Genomic DNA, 25,421 nt, shown 5'->3' with positions numbered 1-25,421 from the left:
CTACTAAAGGAGGAATTCAATTTAGGGTTTGGAGACCAACAACTAAAGGTTTTGTCAGACACATTTCAAAAGGGGACTAGCCTTTAAAAATTAAAGCACTGGCCATTTTGCATTCTCTTAAAAGATTTATACCAAGGTTCTGTATACTGTGTTAAACTGTTACAGTGAGATTGTTTGACTATTTCCAGTAATAATTCTGCTTTATACCAAATGCAGCATACTAGGAAACCACTAACAGTGAAAGAATTCATAAAACAAAATGTAAACACAAAAACTAATCAACTTTTAAATGCTATGAGTTTATTACATGTTACTAAATATATTTTAAAAAAATTAAGAAACTACTTTGATTTTTCATGTAATGCCTTATGTCATCATTTTTATTCAACAATTACAGAAGAATAAATGTTTATTTGGGGCAGGTTAAACATATTCATTCATCTGTTCCTTCATGGAATTACTCCTGAGTACTCTGCAGTCAAGGCATCATTCTTGTTTATTATAGAGGACACACATTCCCTTTTACAAATACTCAGTATTATAGTAAAAACAGTATGAGCTTTGAAACTAGACATGTCAAGCTTAAAATAGTTGTCACATCATAAACAAGTAGCACAATCTTTTTATGTAGCCTTTTCTCCATTTCTCATTTTCTTACTATTAACTGCTTTGCAACTTTACCTGATATTGATTTCATAGTCATTTTGCAGTTTTCTGGTATTCTGTATGTATTTCAAACTGTCCAGTTTCCCTTCATTGCATTTCTCCCTTCTTCTACCCCAAAAACTTGATTTAAAAAAAAAAAACCTGTCATGTATATTCTAACACTGAGAGCAAAATACTTATTCAGTTCAATGCCAAACTGAGGACATTCTCCTTCTTAAACCATTCAAATATATTAATAGCTATCACTATGTCACCTGCTTTCACCAAAAATTGACTTTCAATTTTTTTTAACTGGAAATTCTTTTCAAATTAGTTATGGCTCTGCTGTTATAATCACAAATTATAAACTGCTGATTTGAAGAAAGAACTAAAAATGAAAAACTAAATTTGAAATTAAATAAAATCCAGTTTGTTTTACTGCACATCATTCTATTTATAACAAAACCTAACATTATTCCACTCACATTGAAAGAAGAGATGTTATTACAGTTAATATTAGATACTGGAGAGTTAAGAAAGTATATTAGATATCATGGTTGAAATATTCAAGTAGTTTGATAAGCACTAAAGACAAACGAATTCTAACTGTTCTTCACAATTTTGCATTTCCAAATCCTCGAGAACATATTATTAATAGACATTGTCTAATAATACAAAGAAGTAATTTTTATGTAGCATGGCTTTTTGGAGGATAATTACTTATTATCTATAAATAAAGTACTAAGAAAAAGGTACTTTAACTTTCAGGTGATTGCTTAGTATAAAGAAATGTATAATTCAAATAAAACTGCGAAGGTTTTCAATTATTCAATCTAGATTCAAATCATTCTTAATCATTTACTAGCTAAATAACCTAAGAAAAGTCAGTTATAATTTCTAATCCTTAGTTTCCTCATCTTTAAATTACTTTTGACAAAAATAAACTTTTTAAGAGTTATGGTGAGAATTAAAGATACTGTACATAAAATACCTGTCAATATGTCTAATACGTCAGTTACCTGGTATAACCTAAAACAAATTTGTAAGTTATGCATGAGGTACAGCAAGGACTCAATTAATGTTAGCTATTATTGATTATGTAATATATTTATGTGTATATATAGACATACATATGAAGGCAAATATAACCAGTAGACTGACTGGTACTTCTAAAAGATCATAATTCCTGCTCAATTAACCTTCAAATGTTCCTCTGAGTATTAAGTTAGATCTAAAAGATGAATAGAAGTTAGAAAAAAAGGAGAAAATAAAATTCCAGAAAATTATAAATTAGGACATAGGTAAATCAAAGCAAAACAAATAAAATCATAATCTTATTGAGGAATTAAAAGAAAACTCAGAATAAGGAAAAGTGAGCAAAATGAGATCGCCAAAATAAGCAGAACCAGATTATATAAGATTGCACAGAATATGATAAAGAATTTTTTATTCTTAGTGCTTTATTCTTCTGCCACCAAAGAGTTTAAGTAGACAAGTTACATAATATGATTTATGCTTTTAAAAGAGCACTAGAGTATTTACGTAAAAGATGACAGAATGAGAACATTTTTAAACTACCCTTCCTCCCTCAAAACCCACTAGAAAACACCAAAAGAAGAAAGCATCACTTCCAATGAAACAAAGAAAGGATCACAACCACAAACCACAAAATATGAAGATTATCTTTCAAATACTGAGAAACTTTGGAGTAAAGAAAAATGTTGAAAGATAACCAAAAACAATCTCAGACTTCAACTTGGACAAGCTATGCATAACTAAAAGTTTATTGTTCTCAAAAATCCATCCCAACAATCCTTGATTACCATGATGAGACTTGAGGGAATGGGAAAGCCATAGGGGAGATAATTCATGGCTCAATAGAGACCCAGTTCCAAACAGCCCACAGTAAGGAAGGCCGTCAAACAAGAACCCCCCATTACTTTTATGATCTACAAGGAAATCTCCCAACCCTAAGAGACTTCTGGTGGTGACAGGGGTAAAAGAAGAACATAAATCACTATATTACTTTACAGAGAGTCTGTGATATAAAGGGCTTCACAATAAATTATACATGAAAATGAGAGGAGGTAAGTCTCTGAGGCCAAAATAAATATGGTAGGAGGAATTTTAAGTCAGTAACCTAAATTTGACAGTGTGAACCAATCCACTTTTTTTCTCTTTGCCTCTCCCTGTACTATACCAACACAAATAGTGGCCCAGATAGAGTTATCTTATTTTAAAAGTGATTAATAACCAGAAAGAACCCAATATGGAGCCTACACATAGATGTTGGAGGGGAGGAGGAAGTGTGAAGAAAGAGCAGTAAATTAAAATTATTTACCGGAAAAGGAAATTCTCCATGCAACAGAGAAAAAGTTTAGTTATATGGTTTACTATAAATGCAAAGAATTTCAAGACATTTTTTATGAAAAGAGAACTCAAAGAATGAACTACAAGATTAAAAAAAGAGCAATCAAAGGTGTGAAATGGGAACCAGAAGAGCTTAAGAAATGAAAAAGCAAAAAAAAAAAACAAAAAAAAAAAACCACAAACCATTATAGATGAAAGCCATATCAGAAGTGATAAAACTTACGCAAGTAAAAAAATCAATAAAGGGATATGGGTGTGAATTTACACAAAATAAGAGAGAGTGACCACACAGACATGACAATAGAAAAGTAAAGGCCATTCAACATGTCATTGGAGTGCCTGGAGAAGAATATCGGAAAGTATTAGAGGATAAAAGGAAAATTATTAGAGGATAAAAGAGGAGGCTTTTCTATAATAAAAATAATCTTCAGATCAAAAACATCAGGAGAAATTGATACAGAATCTAACAGATCAAATAAGTTTCAGAAATAATGTAAAAAAAACCACATGGACACACAGTGGAAGAAAAGTCACAAATAGAGAAATATCTGGTTGATCTCAGACATCATACAGCAGCATCCACTTCAAGAAGAGGTGAGACATTACCTACAATATTCAGTATTTTATCACCACTTACTCTGATTAGTTTTATAAAATCTACATTTAGATTTTAGTGCATTCTCAAAATTCAACAATGACACTCCCATCAGATATCCAATGGATTTCTTCTACTTTTGCTCAGTTTTCCTCCTCTGACTTCTCAGGCTGTTTGCACTGCTCAACAATTTCTTCTCCAAACTCTCTTCTTTGGTTTTGTAATAATATGCTATTCTTTCCCATCTCCCTGACTACTCCATCACATTTCTGCTTTTCTTCTTATATAACCCAAAGCAAACATTCCCAATGATTGGCTTTTAACCCTATATAGGTCAAACTCCTTTTATGAAAATGCTATCCAACCCTAAATCTTCAATAATACTGATAGGAAGACTCCCAAATCTATTGTATAATCGACATCTCCTGCCTTGACCTCTCTTTACTTCAGTTCCTTCAAATTCTCTAACTTACTGAATTGTTGAGTGTATTAAATGTCTTCACTTATTTTCCTATTCTAAAACTGATGACTTCTCTTAACTACTATTTGTAGACTTATTTTCCTATTCTAAAACTGATGACTTCTCTTAACTACTATTTGTAGTAATGATATCACCATTCTTTAAATCCACAGACTAAAACTTGAGAGTCACCTTTGATTCTCTTTGTTTCTCATCATTTTGCTTGGTCCCTAGGACCGTTAATTTCTTAGTTCCACCAAATCTTCCTTCAAAATAGCTCGACTCCTTTCTTTCCTTTGCATTTTTACTGTCAACCCACGTAATTTCCTAGTCTTGTAACATCATGGGAATTCCCTATCTGTCATTGGCACTACTACCAGACTAGACTGACTTTCTTATTAATACTTCTACTTAAAAAACTGCAAAATTTTACATTGAGAACAAGATAAAATTAAATTATCAATCTGATAATTATCTTCATATGGACAATATCCAGTTTGGGTCTGTATATGTCTGACTTTTTCTGATATATACAGAAAAAGAAACTAGGTTCCATACCTATTTAATATGACCTGCTCAGTGGCTCAATTATTAGTATGTTGATAGTTGTTATAGCCTAAAAGAATTTCTTTAATATATTCTTCAGATTTTCTTTTAAAACATTTCAACATTTACTCTAATAAGACTTTCTCAGTATCTATCAAATCCGTTTGAGTAATAACCACAAAGAAAATATGAGGTAAGTAATGGCATCATCTTCTCCCATTCTATGGTTTCACTGTGGAACTAAACCAATAACATATTTTGTTTTCATCAAAGAAATACTTTAGGATTATTTTACTCTGTTGCAATTTAAAATTAAAAATTCATTTCAAGCCGTGAAGGCTGATTTTTTAAAGTATACAAATATAAAAGGCAACAATATATTTCAAGTACTGTGATTTAAAGTGGCTTTAAGTGACTTTTAAATGATTTTAAAAATTTTAAATGTTCATCTGTAATTGCTCCTACACAATAAAATTTCAGAGCTGAAAAAGTCAATGTACTGTCTCATCATTTTGGTTATACATTATTAAATAGTGACTTGGCTGACATTTACCACTGAATGGGTTGATAGGTTGAATGGCTCTTTTCATTAGGTAGGTGGAACTTTCAGTAATCCATAAATGTAAATTGATATTATTAAAGATATGTTATTCTTCATAGAAATTAAGTTATTTCATTTAATATGATACTACAAGGATTTGCTTTTTACCCAATGATTCATTACAAAACTATCTTTACCTAAAACAAATTCTACATTCTAATTTTAGTACATGTGATACTATTTTGATGAAAGAATTTGTATATTTAATGTATTTTTCTTTAGTTTACTAAAACTTTCATATTCTTCTCTTAACATGACTGCATCCAGTCTATGGGCTTTGTAATAAGGAATACTGATCTACATTTAGCAGTTGAAGGGCTAGTTGGATTTCAGCTAGGATTTCAACTGAGCAAGAAAAACATAAAGCTTACTCACCACTTTACCAGAATTAAATAACCTTTTCATCCTGCCAATGATAAAAAATAAGGTAGAATGTTTGGGCCAGGGTTGTGTTCTGGTTAGATGTGTTATAGCAACCATAAATTCACTCACTGTAGTCAGGATACATTTCTGCAATGGGCCGGTTCTGTATTGTTCAGTCTATAGGATTGTTATTTGAAATGTATGGGAAGTTAGTGACTTAAGACAGATTTAAAAAACAGCAACTTACGGGAGGTCCAGTGTCCCCTTTTGGCCCTTTCAGATTCTCCATTTCGAGCATTGCATTAAGATCCTCATAATAATAATAATCATAAAGCTCAGTTTCATAGCTATTTTCGATGGGATAAATAGCATCAGAATCAAATTCACCTTCCTTCCTTAGATCAAGGTGATTATCCATAGATGGTCCATCTGTCACTCTGTATAAGGTTGTGTTTAAAATCCGTTGCATTTCCTGGAGTTCATTAGTGTATAGATTTGCAGTGATAGCCTTCTTGAGATTGATAGCTGTATCTTGTTTTATACGTGGAAGCACAGATGATATCTCCTTAAATGGTGACAGATCAGCTTCTCTATCACTATGTTGTATAGCTCTGTCCGATACATTTAAAAGCGAACTTAATTTCTCTGTGCTAATTGTTCTTGCCTCGCTGAGGCAATGATGGGTCATTGACAAACTTAAATTTTTCTGAGTATGCTCCTCAGTGATCATCTCTTTGGCCTGAATCCCATGATTCACAATATCCCAAGCAGAGACATTCCCTGAATGAAGAGAAGTTAACTGAGATCTTGATATCTGGTTTTCCTGTTGTTTGTATACTGCTGCAGAATAATTACTTATGGTATTTGGGATGCTTTTGCTTTCAGTAATGTCTTTGCCTTCTGACAATACTTTTCCTCCAAAATGTTTAGGCAAGGGAGAGTTTTCTGGTTTCTTAGCTGGTAGTATAGTTGTATGAAGAAGGTTTGTCTCAGGATGACAACGTTGTTTTATGTATCTGCAATAATTTGAAGACACTTCTGCAGAAGGAATAATATCCAGCTGACATACTATTCCTTCAAAACGGACAGAATCATTGCTCATACTTCCCAGAGTAAACACACTGTTAGACTCAAAGGTATGAAATTCTGAAAGAGTCTCTCTGCTAAAATATTTCTTTCCACACTCCACAGACATGGAGACAACTTGGTTTCCAATAGTAATGGCGAATGAATGCCACTGCTCATCATGAACACTATAGTTGAAAAATACAGACGGCTTTCCTCCAAGGTATACCACTAATTTTTTAGGTAATAACTGCACTCCTAGTTGCAGTCTATTTTTATTTCTAATGCTGAAGAGAAATGCATTATTAATGCTATATGACTGTAACACAATTAATATTGTAAAAGGGTGTCCTAAGTTGACTGGTAAAACTTTCAGGAGAGGAGACTCAATATAAGCATCATTTGTTAAAATTACACCTGATTCTGTTAAATGGACCCCCTGAGGTAATGGTGTAGATGATGATGGTACAGCAGTCACTGATGAATGTCTTACATCTTTGTCTCCAAGGCTGAGCTGATGAAGAATATCTATGCCTGCAAATTAAAAAAAAAGGGGGGGGAGAAAGAGAGTCTTACTTTTATGCATTCTTATGTTCATATAAATGAGTATAAGAAAATCTCCCATGGGCCTCCCCGGTGGTACAGTGGTTGAGCACTGGGCTGTGAAGCTGCCTGCAGCCTCTGAAGTGCCGGTTCGATCCCTGGCCGCTGGCGAGGGTCCCACAAGGCGTGCAGACCTCTCCTGCCACACCCACTGCTCCCCTCAGCAGTGTACTTCGTCAGTCTGCCTGTTCTGCTTCCCGCTCTGGCTCTGGTGAATTCTCTCACCCTCCCGCACTTCTGACTGTACCCTGTGCTTGTATAAATAAAAATAAATCTTAAAAAAAAAAAAAAAAGAAAATCTCCCATGTCTATATTAACAATCTCTCAAGTAACCATGCTCTATAAATAATCAATTTCCAGAATGGGAGTTGAGGGGGAGTGTCAAATGTTATACTCAGTAATTTGAAATATACAACACCCCAATATCACCAAACCCTATATTTAATTAATATGCTCTCATTATTTCCCAATCATATAGGAATCTTAATTGTTACTCCAATGAATATACATGTTCAAAGATTCCCAGATGCCATTTATTTTTTAATTTTTAAGTTTTTATGGATCCTATGTTAAAGATAAATGGGAATAGTTACAGAAAAATATGTAATTTGGAAAGTATTTTTAAATTAAGTTCACACAATCTTTTAAACTATAATCTTTTCAGGATATTTTCCCTTTGCACCTTCTGGGAATTTACAAATCATATAAAAGCTCTCCCTCTGCCAAATGGCCCAGTTGTATGCTTGCCCAGCACTTGAGGTACCCATTCACCTTGATTTTTCCTGGAAAAGAGAACCTAAATCCCTAATCTTTTTCTATCTTTTTCTATCTTTTCCAAGTTTCTCTATCATCTTCCATTTTTATTCCTATCTACACAGTAGTTTTTATCCAAACAATCTGTAGATGCTTATTTATTATGTAATAAAGACTTTATATAATATGGATTTTATGTAATTATGGACCTTTCTGATTTATTTTTGTTGATAGTATACTGCTTATCTCTGTGATCTAATTATAAACTCCTGAAACACAGATTCTATGTTCTAGTTATTGGCTATATACCTACCTTGCAAAGTTTTATAAAATTCTGAATGAGTAAATTTGCCCCACTAGAATCTAATCAGATATCACATTTATCTCTATAATGCCATAAAACTAAATAGCATTTGTAAAGAATGATGAATTCTTTCTCAAAGATAGCCATATGATCTGCATTATTCTTTGGGTTGTAAGTCTCTCATCTCCATTTTTATACATATATATGTCAATTCATAACTTATTAGTGAAGAAAACACATTTTTTGAAAATTAGCTAGGATCAACACCTTAGTTTTCATTTTATAGGAAATTAGTACTTATTTGATAATTCATGCTTTATTACAAATACCAAACATAACAAATGTCAGATACAAGTATGATAATTGTATACAATAACTATTAAATATTTCTATTGTAAAATCTATCAATATAATTAAAATGTCTTCTCATTAGAGCTTTTACAAAAGACTTGAGTGTTTTAATGTGAGAACGATCATTTTATTTATAAAGTAGTTGCAATTTTATAATATTAACTAAGACTATATGACAGTATGTCTCAAACTTTTCCACGAAAATGTTCCTAACAACAGATTAGAATTACATGCATCTCCAGCAGTTTGGGGGAATATTTTTAAGATGCCCCAAACAAAATTTATTTGACATGTAATGTTTAATAATTTGTGGAAAAGCATTTTACTATACCATATGTCTTTTGTTTCAATATAAAACATGAATTACTATCTAAATCAGTTAACCATTCCTATCCCCAGTCTTCGATGAAAATTTGTATTTCTAAAACATACACCAAAAGCTTTGTCTTTGAGTACTCTTGCCCAATGCTACCTGCCTGAGAGTGTGTATCTGTGAGGCAAACTATGGGAGAAACTCTGCTACTTAATGCTTAGAGTAAATATAATCAAAGTATGTGAAAGCTAACATTCTGTGATGCCAGATAAGCTATTCTTACATAAAAAGAGACAATTATGCGGCATAACATCATGGCTTGCTCCAAATCTAGAAACCTTTCCCTACATAAAGAACAATTTAATACATTTAATAATGTAACTCAAATTTCTGTTGCTATTAAAAGCATTTATTATCAGAAAGAGCAACATTTGAAAATTTTAGAATATGTTGTGCTTCCAGTAGTTCTTTATATGTATTTCCTTCAATTAAATTGAATTTTCATTAATGTTCTTATGACAAATAGCTGGAACTTTCTAAAAGTCAAATGCCTTTGAGGTTTTACTATTGAATAAATTTCCTTCCAATTCAATGATTACTGAATCATTCTTGCAATCCTAAAATAAAATCTAGTTGATGGTTGAATGTTGAATTTTCATAGAATTTGATAAGTACTTACAAAGGGGTTTCAAGTACAGAACTTTTTAACCAACTCTCATTCATTTTATTTGTGTCCTCTAGATCATTGTTTATATTTACAAAATTAATCTATTATGGACTAAGAGGTAAGTTTCTTCCCACTAGTATGTCTATTTGGCACTTTATCACAATTTTAGCTTTAGGAATATTGGCATCGTAGCTATTATGCATGGATAACAGGAAAATCATAATCAGTAGATGTATTTTTTTTAGTAGATGTATTTTTTTAACTATAAAAAATTTCTATGTTTGGTCTATTATGGTTTTGGTATAACTTCTACATTATCTGGTATTAAGAATAAGCTCCATTTCATCCCTTTTATTTTTGGTCTGCATTTCTCCGATATACTTTTGTCCTTATTTTTATCTACTCTGAAACATTGTGTCTTAAGGAAAAAGGAAGGAGTTTGATTTGTTTTGTGATCTAATCTGAACATGATTTTTTTTATGTCTAAATCAAACCCATTACATTTAAGTGTGTTATGATTAATTTATCTATCATATTGTTTTATATTGTCTTCCTAATTTCTTTTTTATTTACGAATACAAGAGCTGGGGTGCAGACCAGAGACGTGTGGGGTGAAAGGACCCACCAGAGATAGAGTGGGGAGCAGAACAGGCAGATGTACTGAAACACACTGCTGAGAGGAGCAATGGGCAAGTCAGGAGAGGTCTACTGCGTCATGTGGGTAGCTCCCTGGCCAGGGACAGAACTCATGCTGCAGTGGCTGTGGACAGCCTCATAGGTTGCGTCCCAACCCCTTGTGCCACCAGGGAGACCCCTGTTCTAATTTCTTAAAGACTTTTACTATGTGGTTTGTTACCTTCCCTTTTTGTATGTTTGAGATTTTAGAAAGATGTGTATTTCCTCCTAAATGTTAGCTTTAAAACTATGAATTTGTATGGGGCCTCCCTGGTGGTGCAAGGGGTTAAGATGCAGCACTATGAAGCTATCTGCAGCCACTGCAGCACCAGTTCGATCCCCAGGCAGGGAGGTGACCCACATGGCGAGCAAACCTCTCCTGACTCACCGGCTGCTCCCCTCAGCAGTATATTTCAGTCAGTCTGCCTGTTCTGTTCCCTGCTTTGTCTCTGGTGAATCCTCTCACCCCCTACATTCCGGCCTGTACCCCAGTTCTTGTATGCATAAATAAATCTTTAAAAAAAATTGAATTTATACAAGTTTCCCATCCTCTTTAGACATATCTATTACTCAATATTCTCTTTCCATGTTTCCCTTTTCCCTTGCCAACTAATATTAGCTAATAGGATTATTTCTCTTAGTATTTACTTTTATTATTCAATATCCTTAAATTACTTTTTAATAAGCTTAGAATATTTTATCAGCATACTTGTTCTACTTGTCTTTCCCTCTCAATTTTACTTTCTTTTTTTTGGTAACTGTACCATTCCTGCACTGTTAGTTCATATGGCATTTATATTCTGTTCTGTTTTCATATTTTATTTTGATAAATAGACCAGTCTTTTGCAGTAGTTTTCTCAGTCATTTTTTTGTTGAAGTTTATTATAATAGTTTCCTTATGATGGTTTCCTGGGAACTTTTCCCAAGTGTTGATTTTTGCACTGTTTGTAGCTTTGTCCCTTAAGTATCATTCAACATAAAATTCTTCTGATTCGGTCTTTCCTTGACTCTCTTGTGGATAGAGTTTCATTATGATTAGGTGCTTCATGTCAGGGTAGAAAAATCTCTGAAGAGGGCTAATTTTTTTTTCCTCTTTTTATAAGTGACTCAAAATTTTACACACATGCCCCAAAGGGTTTTTCTTTATCTTTGAAGGAGAGCAATTTTTGTTTGGTCAATAGGAAGGTATATCCTGTCTGGATAAGTGTTTCCAGGCATATAGATGCCCGTTTGTTATACAGATGCAAGGTTTTTTGTTAACTTCAGCGAACTTCTCAAAAAATGTATTCTCAATTTTCAGTTTGGTTTATTATGCACATGTTGAATTTCCACCGCTATTTTCTATAGCTATCATTTCTCTAATTTTTCAAAATGTTCTTTATCTTCAATTTCACTTGTTTGAATTTCTCATTTCTAGCTCTACTGTGTTCCCTATTGCCTTGTAGCTCTTTGGGCATTTTCATTTTATCTTGATTTATAAAAAAAATTTCCCTACATTTCTTTTCTGAATTCTAAAAGCTCGCAATTCACAATCTTTTAATGTTTTGCCCTCTCTTCCTTTTCCTGAGTCCTTATATTTCTGCTTGATAATCTCTTTTCACAGAAGTGATTTGAAGTTTGTTTTTCCAATGTGTGTGCATTTTTTTCTGCTTTTCCCTATATTTTATCTTATTTTATCTCTCTACGCTGTGCTAACCTCTTTACCCTAGCAATCTAGAGAGTGATTCTGGAAGAGAAAGCTGACAAGCCATTTCTTTCCAATGTCAGAACCCAAAGACCTGTTGCAGCATTACCAGAGTTCTCATCTCAAAAGACTATTTAGTATAATCCCACCTTTTGCTTTCACCAAACCGAGTCCAGGAGGACTCCAAACTCCTCACCCTCACATATTCACTTCTGTTGGTATAAACTTCAGAATGAATCCTTCACCTCAGAAAGATTTTTCATTTTCCTGACTACTATTGCCACAGAATCATCTTGCTATTATTTGTGATTCTTCCTTGTACTTCCTTCTCGGCAACTTCTGGCCTTCCCAGATCCTGTTGCACTTGTTTCCTACAAGGACTAAAGGTTAAGTATTTCAGGGTGTGCTCCTTGCTGTCAAGAAGTTCAATTTTGCTGGTACTTTCTAAAATCTTACTGTTGACTCCACCCCATATGGTATTTGCTTTTCTCAGCCTATTTTGTGAACTTGCAAGTTAAATTAGTTCCCTAGTTTGCAGAAAATGGAGACTTCAGGTCATTTTATTGTCATTGACCTTGTTCTTTTGTATGATACCCAGAAACAGAAAGAAAAGGGCAGATATTTGATTTCAAGTTAATCCTTGAAGGCTACACTTATGTTAAAGAAAAAGATTTTGAGGCCCAGAATGTCTTAAAAAAAACTTGGTTGAGGTCATAGTTGGTAAGTGTAGAAATTAATTTGAACCCAATTATTATGACTTCAAAGTCCACAACTGAGTCTAGCATACTACCGCACAGCCACTGAATTCTCCACACCACTTCATGTCTTTCTTTCCAAGCCTCATTAATTAATCAGGACAGCATGATTCTCATTTCTGTAGAAGGAGCATAATTTTCCCTCCACAGAAATGTCCAAGAGGAATTTGCTCTAGGTAGTCAAAGAATTGGTACCACAGCTGAAATCTAATTGTTATTCTAGTGCTAAGCATTTATATCTTAATGTGACTATATTCAGCAGATGTTGAAGAAGAAAGAATAGATCTCTTAGGATAGAAGACACAGGTGAAAGGAGATGGGGAGAAGAGAAGAAAAGAGAGAAAGGCTTCTATTAGAAGACACTCTTTAGCATTCATTTTTTTATTTGGCCCTGGAAATCACCAGATTGCAATTAAAATTAAGTTTATATATCTGGTCCTAGTGAGCCCCTTGAAAACAGTTGTTTATAGAAAGCTACTTGCTTCCCAAATGTCCAAAAACAGATGACTGGATCAAGAAGATGTGGTATATATACACTATGTAATACTATTCAGCAATCATAAAAGATAAACTCATACCATTTGCAGCAACACACAGATGAAGCTAGAAGGGATTATGTTCAGTGAAATAAGCCAGAAGGAAAAAAAAAATGGGATGGTTTCACTTATAGGAGGAATATAGGGGAATCAAATAAGAGATCAGGGAAAAATAATAATGATAAATAACCAAAATTAACAGGAAACTATAAATCAGAGACATTCAGCGGGGAAAGGGAAGGGAGAGGGATCAAAACCAGGAAGGGCACAAGGGACTATGGTGATGGTGCATGGGTAAACGGGTGGTTGTAATTTTATGGGGACTACACGGGCCTGTGAGGAGAAAGCATACAATGTACAAAAATGGACAATGGGTAGGGAGAGAGGGAGGGGAGGAGAGGGAGGGAGGGAGAGCGAGTGAGCACAAGGGAGCGAGAGAGCGAGAGAGAGAGAGAGAGAGAGAGAGAGAGAGAGAGAAAACTTCCTTCATGAGTGACTCCAACCACAAAATCAATACACTTTGTGTCACTTAGGAAACTAGCTACTTTTTAAAGGATACTGATTATCAGCCAGACTTTATTAGCTGTCTTACATTTTTCAAGAATAGCAGAATTCTAAAATAGTATTTCTATGTACCAAGTTCTTTACTGTATTAAACTACAAAATTCTCACAACACCCCTATGAGGTAGGTACTACTGCTACACTCCAACTGACAGTTATGAAAGCAAAGTCACACCAGTGTAGTCATTTTCCCAAGGCTCCCCAAAAAGGATGTGCAGAGGCAGAACTTGAAGGCAAGCCATTCTCTAGAGCCAAACTCAGCATGGCAACCCTTAGGAATGCACATGTTGCCTAACAGCACAACTATCTCCTTCACCTACTTGCTTCTTAAATAATGAATAAAATGGTGGTATCACCAAGACAACACTTTACTCTTTTTACTGTAAACACCAAATCTAATGACCTCATCGAAACCATGATTTCAATAACCACATTGGCTGACTCACAAACCTCTCTTCTGGGCTTGCACATCCAAGTGCCTATTGAATTTATCCAGTAGAGATTTGATGTCCCACGAGCATTTCAAACTCTGTAAAATTTCCCCAAAACTCATTCCTCTTCCTTAGTGCCTCTCTCAGTGGAAGGTCACACTAACTACCACATCAGCAGCCAGAGTAATATTTTTATGGTGTAAAATATGCCACTCTCCTGAACAAATCCTCAAATGGTTTCCGATTACTCAAAAAATATGATCAAAACTCTTTACATGTGAACACAGGTGTTGTCTAACAGCAGAACATAGGTGTGAAACCTAAGTTATCTGCTCCCTTCTTCCCTCTCTGATCTCAGTTTCTATCATTTCATCCCACCTTACTTTGCCCCTGGCAAACTGGTCTTTTTTTTATCCCTTAAAACCACTGAACTCATTTTTAACTCACAGTACTTACTCATGATTATCTCTGCTAGGAATTCTCCAAACCCTTAATCCATTCAAGTCTAAATTCAAATGTCACCTCAGAGCAACTTTCCCTGACTTCATTACCAAAAATATAATCATTCTTGCCTCAATAGTTCTGCAACTCTCCAATGTCTCACTATGCTTTCTCCTCATAGCACTAAAAAATCAGAAATATATATATTTGCTGATAATTTGATCACTGTTGAAATGTTAATCCATGCATATAGGACTTCATCTTGCTTTACTATTATATTCCTACATACATAATGATTACTATAACACAGGCCCACAATAAATATTAATTGCATGAATAAATCAACCTAATCACCTTACCCAGAAATCTGGTGTTCATCTTTGATAATTCCTTCCCACTCACTCTCCACATCTATTCAGTCATCAAATCCAACACAAGCCTTAATTAGGTTCTCTTTACTTTTAAGTAATTGTTAATGTTAGCCTCCTAACACAATAGAATTCCCTCTCTCTTATAAGACACCCTTACCAATCCATCATCCACAGTTAGAGAGGCCATTCTAAAGCATGAAACAGAATGAATATTTAATTCATGGCATTCCTTCTTATAGCTCATCAGTAGATCTCATACTTTTAGTGTAAAACTCAAACTTAGTTCATCAAGCAGGCTTTTAGTTATCTGATCCCTACTTAGTCTGGCCTCACGTTTCATGTCTTCCTAATAAGCTTTCCCCCATTTAGTTTAGGCTAGATGACAAAGGAAATCAAAACCCAAAGATCACAAATATCAGGATAGGAAGATTTAGAATGTAGGAAAAAAGGATCACTCTCACCAAGAGAGTTCATACTGTAAATTAATAGGGAATGATAAATCCATGTTCATTCAGCCTTGTGGAGGTTCTATTTAAAAAATCTTTTGCCACTTTCCATCATCTCACTCCCTCATTAAGGGATCATGACTTCATTCTAAAATAATTTTTGCATTGAAACATGTCTATGATAAAATTTATAAAACTGAAGTTAGCACATTTAATATTATCCCTGTAATGGTGAGTAGCACAGTGGTCTTACTGCAAAACTGCCAAGTAAAGCAAGTCATTAGGACCACATCTCAATTCCATTTTTCAAATCCTCCTTTCCACCCTTTCCACAATAGTTCCCAAATTCTACAGGCTACTGTGTAGTAAAGAATTTAAACTTGCTCAAAGAGTAGGCTTGTATTTGTCCTTTGTTTCTGGGTGGTAATCTCTAAATACCTGGTACATCTTGCATGATTAAAAAAAAAAAAGTCTTTGTATATTTGCAGGTCATGGATCACACCAAAAAGTGTGAATTATGGTGAGGACTTTAGGTCATATTGGGAGAGAGAACTAGAGACTGAGGTCAGCTATGTGGGTAATCAACAGTGTTTACATGTCAGTCACAGTGAAGACTCTGGACATGAAGGCTCAGGTGAAATTCACTGATTGACAAAAACTCCATATTTACTGTCACAAATCATTGATGTAAAAGTGGGTTTTGGCCAGGGCTCCACTGGGAGCTGACACCAAAAAACTACACATGGGACTCTCCTAGACTCTTTTTCCCTGGACTGATTTTAATCTGCATCTTTTGCTGGAAGAAACCATAACTGTGAGTGAAACATATTTGGGTAAATTCTGCCAATCCTTCTAGAGAACTGAGGTATAAGGGGGTCATGGAGATCCTCAAACTTGCAGTTGGTGTCAGATGAAGGTGTTGAGTTGTTCCCCAACTTAACACTCTTTTTTTCTCTTCACTGGCACACCTGCTCACAGCACAGCATTCTCCATTCTCAGCATTTTTTATTTTTCCTTAAATTTCTTGCTATGTCACAGCCTATCTGTTTTTATTTTAAATATCATTCTTTCAGAGTTTGCAATGTATACCCCATTCATGCCAAACTTTACTCATCCTCTTAAGTCTCAGTTGAAGTGTTACCTCCTTTTTAAGTGATCAGTGCAATTTTTGTTTGCTATTTTGTTATACACTAATGAGAAACAGACCCTCTCTCATTATCTCATAAAAGCCATCTTCTAGTTCTGCAAGGCTGATGTTGAGATATAGACCTAGACACTCCAATCTAGCTTGTCTTATTTAAAACTTATATTATTGCTGTTTACTATACAACCAGTTAAAAGAAAAGGGGAGGGAGGGAAAAAGAGGTGGTAGGAGAGAAAGGAAATTGGGCCTCCCTGGTGGTACAAGGGGTTAAGCACAACATTGTGAAGTTACCCGGAGCCACTGCAGCTTGAGTTCCATCCCTGGATGGCCAGGGAGCTACCCACATGGCGTAGCAGACCTCTCCTGTTTTGCCCGCTATTCCCCTCAGCAGTGTTTTTGGTCAGTTTGCCTGTTCTGTTCCCCACTCTGTCTCTGGTGAATTATCTTGCCCCCCACACCTCTGGCCTGTACCCCAGTTCTTATATGCATAAATAAATCTTTTACAAAAGAAAATGGGGAGAGGAAGGAAGGGAAAGAAGGGTAAAGGAGAAACTGTGTCTCAATGATAAAATTATGACTCATACCCATGTATTTGACTCACAATCTAAGAGCTTTTACCTGCTAATTTAACAAAATTGACAAAATTAGTATAAAATTTAACAAAAATAACTGCCCAATACCCACATTTTATTATTCCTTATAATCTCAGATAGTACCACCATTAAGATTAAATGCATAATTCCTAGTTTCCAACTCACTGAGTTAAAGTTGTTCAAAACCAGGCACTATGTTTTATTTTACTAAATTGATATGAGTACATGAAGAAGGAAAATGATGAGTATTTTTCTTACTAAAATTTACTATTTGTCCCTTATGTAATAGACTTGCACTAAGCACTTTACATGTTATCTCATTTTATCCACATAATATTCAAAAGTAGTAAGTACTATTACCTTCATTTTAAAGTTGCTGAAAATGAGGATCAGAGTATTTAAAGTACTGGCTCAAAGTCACATAGCATTGGGAGCTGGACATAAATCCAAGTTTCAGACTCCAGAAAACCTTTGCTTTCGCACCACTGCCATATTAAAAGTGGCAATTGTGACTTTAAGGAATTCAAGCAAATTCATTTCTGAAATGAGAAATGAAGCTTTAACCAATGTGTAAAACTGTTGGTAAAGTGTCCACAAAGGTTTATTTTGGTAGGAAATAGAGGGTTACTGCATCTAGAATGAGCTACTTCTGTTAATAACAAACACATTTAGGTTAATTTCCACAGGAAATACTCTTTTGGAGATGAGTATCCTACACAGATATTTTCTACACATGTGGTTTTCACCTAGGGAACATGAGTCTAAGAATGCTGTGTATATTAAGAATTAGCTCTAAATCTCTTATGGTCTGAATTATCATGTAAAGGTGCTATAGCTATGTCAATCTCACTGAAGTCAGCCCACTAACACAGAAAATAAAGTAGACTGCATCAGATAAAAGAACTATATCTGTCATATCTTCAGAAAACACAGTATTCTTTCTTAAAGTAGAACCATTTATTTACTAGATTATGTTTGTTTCTATAACAAAGTTTTACTTAAAGTTTATGTTTAATAATTTCTGATTTCCTTACCTGTGTTAAAATTTAAAGGGATAATTAAAATCATGACAGATCAGAAATTTTCTTCTCAATCTTTATATTTCTCTAAAATAAAGAATGGTGGTTTAAAACTATATGGGCAGAGTAAGGAGAAAAGACAATAGCAAAGAGAAACACCAGTGCATTTTTGGAAGATTAAAAGCATAAGAAGGAATCAGCTGAGCTAAAAAAAAACTGAACATTAAGGGCTTGCAGAGGCAGGTGCAATGACTAGCAGGCTGATCAGAAAAAGCCTGAAAAATAACTCAAAAATTGAAGCACCATAAGAATTCGAATGGGGCAGTAGCAGTAATTTGTGTATGAAATTGAAACCATAACAGATTAAAGCTTACCTATGTACAAACATTGAATCATAAAAGAAGACAGATGAGAAATCCACACTGAGAACAATGGAATCCAATTAATATCTACATACTAAATGGTGAGACAGCACCCCCACCCCATTTCCCAAAACCTCTTCACATCACTTTATTCCAATAGTAGCAACCATGATTGCATTCTACAAGTAAATGATTGGAGTATTTTTCTCTTAAGAAACTGTATACTCTCAGACACTTTTGGTTTAACAAGATGATCATCACCTAAGTTCCAACCTAATCACTATGTAAAATATAACCAGTTGACAAGCCTATCCGAACAAACAGAGATTCCAAGCATATTTTAGTGCCTTACATTTAAATGCTAACACAGGTACCATAGACTTAAAGAATTTTTCCAGCATAAAAGACATACCAAAACAAGTAAAAATTTGAAGTAAACAGACAAGTGCAGTGAGCAAAATGAAAGTTTAAGAGGTATTCTTATCCTTAGAGAGATAAAAATAGATAGTGCAAAGAAACAGAGATGCTATTTAAAGGGAACAATCAGAGTAAGTTCTTAGAATTTTTAAATACAACAAAAAATGACAGTATTTGAAATAGTGACTTAAGAAAATCTAAAAACAAAACAAAACAAAGATGGGAAAGAGAAGCTAAAAATAAGGAAGTAAGGAGCTCAACCCAGGAGAACTAATATCTGACCAGCAGAATTTGCATATAGAGAAAATGCAGAAGAGAAAAATAACGGGAAAATTCCCAGAAAATGAAAGATCTTTTGGGACCTCCCTGATGGCACAGGGGCTGGGGACACAGCACTATCAAGCTATCTACAGCCACTGCAACATGTATTCGATCCCCAGCCAGGGAGCTAAGCCACATGGCAGACCTCTCCTGTCTCACCCGCTGCTCCCCTCGGCAGTGTATTTCAGTAGATCCACCTGTTCTGCTCCCCACTCTGTCTCTCATGACTCCTCTCACCCCCAACACCTCCGGCCTACACCCCAGTTCTTGTATGTACAAATAAATAAAATATTTTTAAAAAATGAAAGATCTTTCCTATTGAACCCTGCACTGAATGCACAACACAATTAATTGAAAAAAGTTGTACCAAGGCACTTTATTGTGAAATTTCAAGATATCAATATAAATAGATGATCTTAAGGTCATATATTAAGGATCAAGAATAGTATAACATCAGATTTCTTTACTGCAAAACCAGAAGACAACAGAGGGTCTCCCTGGTGGCGCAGGGGTTAAGACGCAATCTACGAAGTAATCTGCAGCCACTGCAGCATGAGTTCGATTCCCTGCCAGCCAGGGAGAAACCTACATGGCGGGACAGACCTCTCCTGTCTCACCCACTGCTCCCCTCAGCAGTGTACTTTGGTCTATCTGCCTGTTCTGTTCCCTGCTCTGTCTCTCGTGAATCCTCTCACCTCCCATATCTCTGGCCTGTACCCCAATTCTTGTATAAAAATAAAGAAATCTTAAAAAAAAAAAAAAACAGAAGACAACAGACAAAAACCTTTAAAATTCTGAAGGAAAAACAATTTACAACCTAAAATTTATGCCCACTGTTCTAAGATATATGGGTGAAATAAACATTCTCAGAAATGCACACATACTCTCCACATTGCAAAAAAGTATTGATACATAACACCTTCTCAGGATGCCACTCCACTCCAATAAGAAAATGGGAGATGAAAAAGAAAAATGGGTCCTAAGACACTGGCTCTAACAGAAATAAGTGACATCAATTCTACAGGAACTTTAAAGTTCTACAGATCCAGGATCAAACAGGAGAATTTTAGCTTCTAGAAGAAATATCTCCAAGAACAAAAAATGCTTGGTGTATTTTTTTTTATTTTTCAAAGAAATTTTAGAATTTTTTTTGAGTATCTGAGCATTAGTCATGGTGACAGAATACAAACCAAACAATAAAAGGAGATAATCTTGTAATTTTGCACAAGAAAGTATGAATGATTACGTGGTTAAAAAAAATACATACATGGTCATAATTAGATAAATATTAACCTAACTTGATAAACTATGTTGAGAGAATAAAAAAGTACTAACTCAAAAACCAACGCTTAAAAGCATAGTATAAAACACATTCAGAAGGGCAGGAGGAGAGAGCAAAATGGACTATGGTGGTGGACACTGGATGCCTTGGTGGAGGGAGAGCTATTACAACAGCACCAGGAGGGTGTTGGGTGCTACGGGGAGTCCTATACTTCCAAAATACAAAAAAATACAAAATAAAATACAAAATACAAAAAATACAAAATACAAAAAAATACAAATACAAAAAAAATACAAAAAAAAAATACAAAATAAAAAAAAAATACAAAAAAAAACCCCACCTAAACAAATGGTACAATGTTAAAGCCTCATCAGTAATAGGATGTCCATAAAATAAAAATATCAGGAAATATGGAAGTTAATTGCTAAAAAGGTACAAGAGAGTTTGGATAGCTCTCAGGAGTGGGTAAGGTCAAAGGACCATACACATTTTTCATCATGTTTTGTCTTACAACTTGTTCTTTAAACTACATACTTGAATTACTTTGCTACTTTAATTTTGAAAAATCTCATAAGCACATATTCATTTCCAAGAAGTCCAATTTGGGTTTAAGTCTAGTTCAAATAGACATATTTTGTAGTATTAAGGTCACAGGTGGTATCTGAGATCATTATGAAGCCATGATTTCTTTGAAAATATTTTTCTAATCTGATAATTACATCATGCCATTTTAACTTTCAAAGCAAATTAACTACAAAACAAAAAAATACCTCTTAGATTCTGAGAATAAGCCAGTGGTTATAAGGGAGGAATCTCAATTTCCTTATGTGTAGTACTACATACCCTGCAGGTTCATGAGGATTAGAATAGCATATGTAAAGTAACTGCCAAAGACAAGACAATACACAAAACAAATTAGTAATGGCAATTCTCTTATCTTCTCTATGGTCCAGAGGCTTAATTTTAAATAATTTATAGATTCTACAGTCAAAGTAAGTTCAAATCCTGGTTTTTCCTTTTGTTAGCCAGTAACATTTGAGATAATTACCTACTACTTAATCTTAATCTGGGTTTTAGTAATTCTATCATGGGCATAATTATAAAAAATTTTGCGATGAAGTAGTGGTGAAATACACATTTTTCTAACATAGTGACTGCTACAGAAGTTTTCACAAATTGGAACACTCATAATTAGAAATTAGGAGATGGTAGCTCTGCTCTTCATGGCTACTTAAAATGAAGCAAAAGAAATGGGTTGGTCAAGAATGACATTTCCTAAAGTTACATGTGATGTGTAACCTAATGTAACTATTTACCCATTTAAAAAAAACATTAGAAAATGCCTTCCAACTCATATCTTAATTCGTCTTTGTGCTGGTTTTCATACATCTATGCCCGCTTGTCAATCTGGTCTATTAGAGCAACACCCCTCTTTGTGGCGCCTGTCTACCTGCTCACATTTCATTCATGATTTACTTGTCTTTAATGTTATTTGGTTGACTAAGCAAACTGGCAATCAGTGGTTCATTGAATTAGTCACTGAATAGAATATTTGGTTCTATCAGAATCAGTCATCAGCCAGCCCTGCTAGATAAAAGGCAGAGAAGAAAAAAAATGAGGTCATGGTGATAATTATAAGTTCCACACAGTTCCAGGATTTTTCTCTTTGACTTTGGCATTTCTTCCTTTGACATTAAGTACATGCTTTTTTCATTTTGAAATCAGAGACATTATCTTATTCCTATTTCAATTAATAGTAATTAGGATATTATGTGGCAACTAGAAAATACATTGTAAATGTTGGATAATAAATTGGGGTACACAGAGATTCCTGAAACTATCACTATACTATTAGAGCAACTAGTTAGCAAACAAAACAAAAAAACACTGAGTACTTCCTAAACCTCTCCATTGGGATGAAATAAAATCCAAGCCCACCGGTATGCAAATTTCATCTTGTCTCTTAATGATGTAAATCTAGATGGAACATTTAGTATATGCTTGTGTTGTTTCATGAAGTGCAAAGGTAAACCAGTTACAGTTTGCCACCCCCAAGAACTCCCACTTAAAAATGAGGTCACAAGGAAAGCCTTTTCACACTACAAAACTTCCCTTTTATAGAGAGTTTGCTTAAAAATGTAAGAAATTTCACAGATGGAAGATATGAGTAATTCCAGAAAGGTCATATTTCCCCCCAAAATTTCTTTACCCTTACATTCTCATTCATACTGGGTAGAATTTTTTGTTTAATGTTGAACTAAAGGTTATATTATAGTTTAAAATTATGTATTATTGTTTAAAATTATGTCTAGGAGCAGAGTTTTTATATAAATAAGTTAACAAGTTGACCTTCTTACCTTGTTCTTGTGCATAAACAGCATCCCCTGTCACACATAGCACAATAAAAAGAAGCAGTTTCCTAAAAAAAAAAAAAAAAAATTGGAAAAAAACTTTAGATGAACACTTACACCTATAAATCACATAAGGTCCAAAACAAATGATTGCAGGATTAAGAGTTAAGCTATGATTTCAATCAGCATAGTATTTTAGTATTCATATTGGTTAAGAGCAAGAACTCTAAGTTCCAGTTTTGCCACTTACACTATGTGACTTAGGCACACTTGTTAATCACTTGATGCCTCAGTTCTTTCACCTGTTGACCTATATTAACTTTTCTAAAATTGAAAAACATAAAATACACGTTAACAGCTTTTGACATGGAAGCACTTAAATGTCAGCTATTACAGGTAACCACATCATCACCATCATACATGTTAGGTTACCAGACATAAAATTTCATACAAAGCAACAGAAATTTAAGCAAAATAACACTCACTTAAATAGCAGATTGCAAACAGATGCAATCTGCTATTTAAGTGATGTTGATAGGTAAAAGCCATCTGAATGTCATTTAGATCACTGGCATTCAATTTGTGATTCTTTGCTTCTGAAAATAGCAAAGGCTTATCAACATCAACACTGAACATTTTGTGAACACAACACTACAAACTAAAATGTTCATTTACATTAAGTAAAAATATTTCATAACATTTGTATTATAATGAAACTGATAGGTTTTGTTAGTCTTCATAATTGCCTATATCTGTCCCCCCCCAAGTGAAAATTACAGAGATAATTTTAGAAAGATGAGCAGGCTGAAAATATTTTATTACCTAATTCTTGTTAAGTAGATGCTGATTCTGTATTTTATTCTAACCCAGGGGCTTCCCAATGACACTGCTATAAAATACACTTCTACAAGGAGTCATTACAGAGAATTCTGAAAATCATTTTTAATCAATCTCTGCTGTACTAATATTAATTGGTATATTTTCTATTTACTATCATTATATTTTCACCTTATCAACTAGAATAAGGAGCATCTTAAAATAAAAATGATCTTTTACAAAGTGAGCTAAAAACAAAATTATACCATTCTAGATACTTGAAATGACTCTTTTAAAAATAGTATTAACCATGTCTTAATAAGTAAAAAATGCACATTCTAGTTATAACTCAGTACAGAGAACAGCTTTTACACAGCAAACTTTTGATAACATATTTCACTATTACAAATTCTACAAACTAACCAAATGAATCATTAATTTCAATAGAGGCAAATACAGAAACCATGTATTTTAATGAAGCATATAGAAGATTCATATACACATTGCCAATCATTTAGAACAAGGTTTCTGAAATGTTAGTTTGCCAAAGAACCACTTGTGAAAAATAAAGATTCTGGACCTTGCCTCAGAAATTATGATTCATAAGTTTAGATTCCTGAGATAAACACATTTTTAACCAGGTGATTCTAATATAAAGTGTGTGTAGCAAACTTTGATTTAAAAAAATAGAATACTTGCTATTTAGAGTTATACTGGAGTTAAAATACACTTAAGTATTACTTTCTTTTAAATCACATATATCTAATTTTATGACACAAGTAAGACCCCCCCCAAAATTTGATTCCCTTTCATTTTAATCCTTTCTACTGATCTAGGTCATGACTTTCAAAAGTTAGTAAGCATCAAATCACCTGGAGGGCTTGTTACAGAAGGCCTCACCCAAAAGAGTGTCTGACTCACTCGGCCTAGGGTGGGGCTGGAGAAAAGGCTTTGGTAGCCAGTTTCCAGGTAATGCTGATGCTGCAGCTCAGCAGACCACACTCTGCTCTTGAACAGATGGTAATCAAGAGACAGGCACTGTAAGGACTACCTGCTCTGGATCTGTTTTTGACTTTCGCTGCAAAGTGGAGTCACCTGAGGAGTTTTAAAAACTGCTAACACTTGGGTTCTGCCCTCCCCACCCCCAGAGACTGAGTTTGATGTATCTGTGGTAAAGAGGTTTTGAACCACTTCTAGGTGATTCTAGTAGGCAAACAAGGTTCAGGAACACTGGATGAGATCAAGATGATTTCTCTGGGCCCCCAGAAGGGGTCCCAATGTATATAAGCCAGCAAAACTAGGAAACAGTACAGTCACTGAAGGTGAATACCTCAGAATTGTGCTGTCTTAGTAGAAAATGGAATGTGAAAGAAAGTACATCTCACCTGCTGAAGTTAATATGATTCACTGAGAGCTAACAGACAACCCAAAAGACTATTTTCCATTTGGAATAAAGCTAACTAATGAAGATTACAGTAACCAGCACTATTCAGTTAGCAATTCAGCCAATTCATAGACTTCCCTAATGACCTCAGGGGAGAAAAATGAAAAATAAATTTCTTTCTAGACAAGTTAACAA

The 25,421-nt window shown here is 34.3% G+C and overlaps 1 protein-coding gene across 1 annotated transcript in view; it reads right to left on the bottom strand.

The window, feature by feature from the left end:
• The window catches only part of COL24A1 (collagen type XXIV alpha 1 chain), a 260,287-nt gene that overhangs the window by 226,763 nt on the left and 8,103 nt on the right, over positions 1-25,421 (bottom strand). Inside the window, exons 2-3 of the mRNA XM_037499346.1 lie at positions 23,033-23,094; positions 5,828-7,179 (exon numbers count right to left, since the gene is read on the bottom strand). Of these exons, the coding sequence (XP_037355243.1) occupies positions 5,828-7,179; positions 23,033-23,094 (1,414 nt within the window). The remainder of the gene's footprint in view (positions 1-5,827; positions 7,180-23,032; positions 23,095-25,421) is intronic.

The sequence above is a fragment of the Talpa occidentalis genome, unplaced genomic scaffold (genome assembly GCF_014898055.3).
Source record: "Talpa occidentalis isolate TD23 unplaced genomic scaffold, MPIMG_talOcc4v2.1 talOcc4.9, whole genome shotgun sequence".
NCBI classification, from domain to species: Eukaryota; Metazoa; Chordata; class Mammalia; order Eulipotyphla; family Talpidae; genus Talpa; species Talpa occidentalis.
The sequence above is the reverse complement of the archived record's forward strand: the minus strand, read 5'-3'. Positions and strand labels throughout refer to the sequence as shown.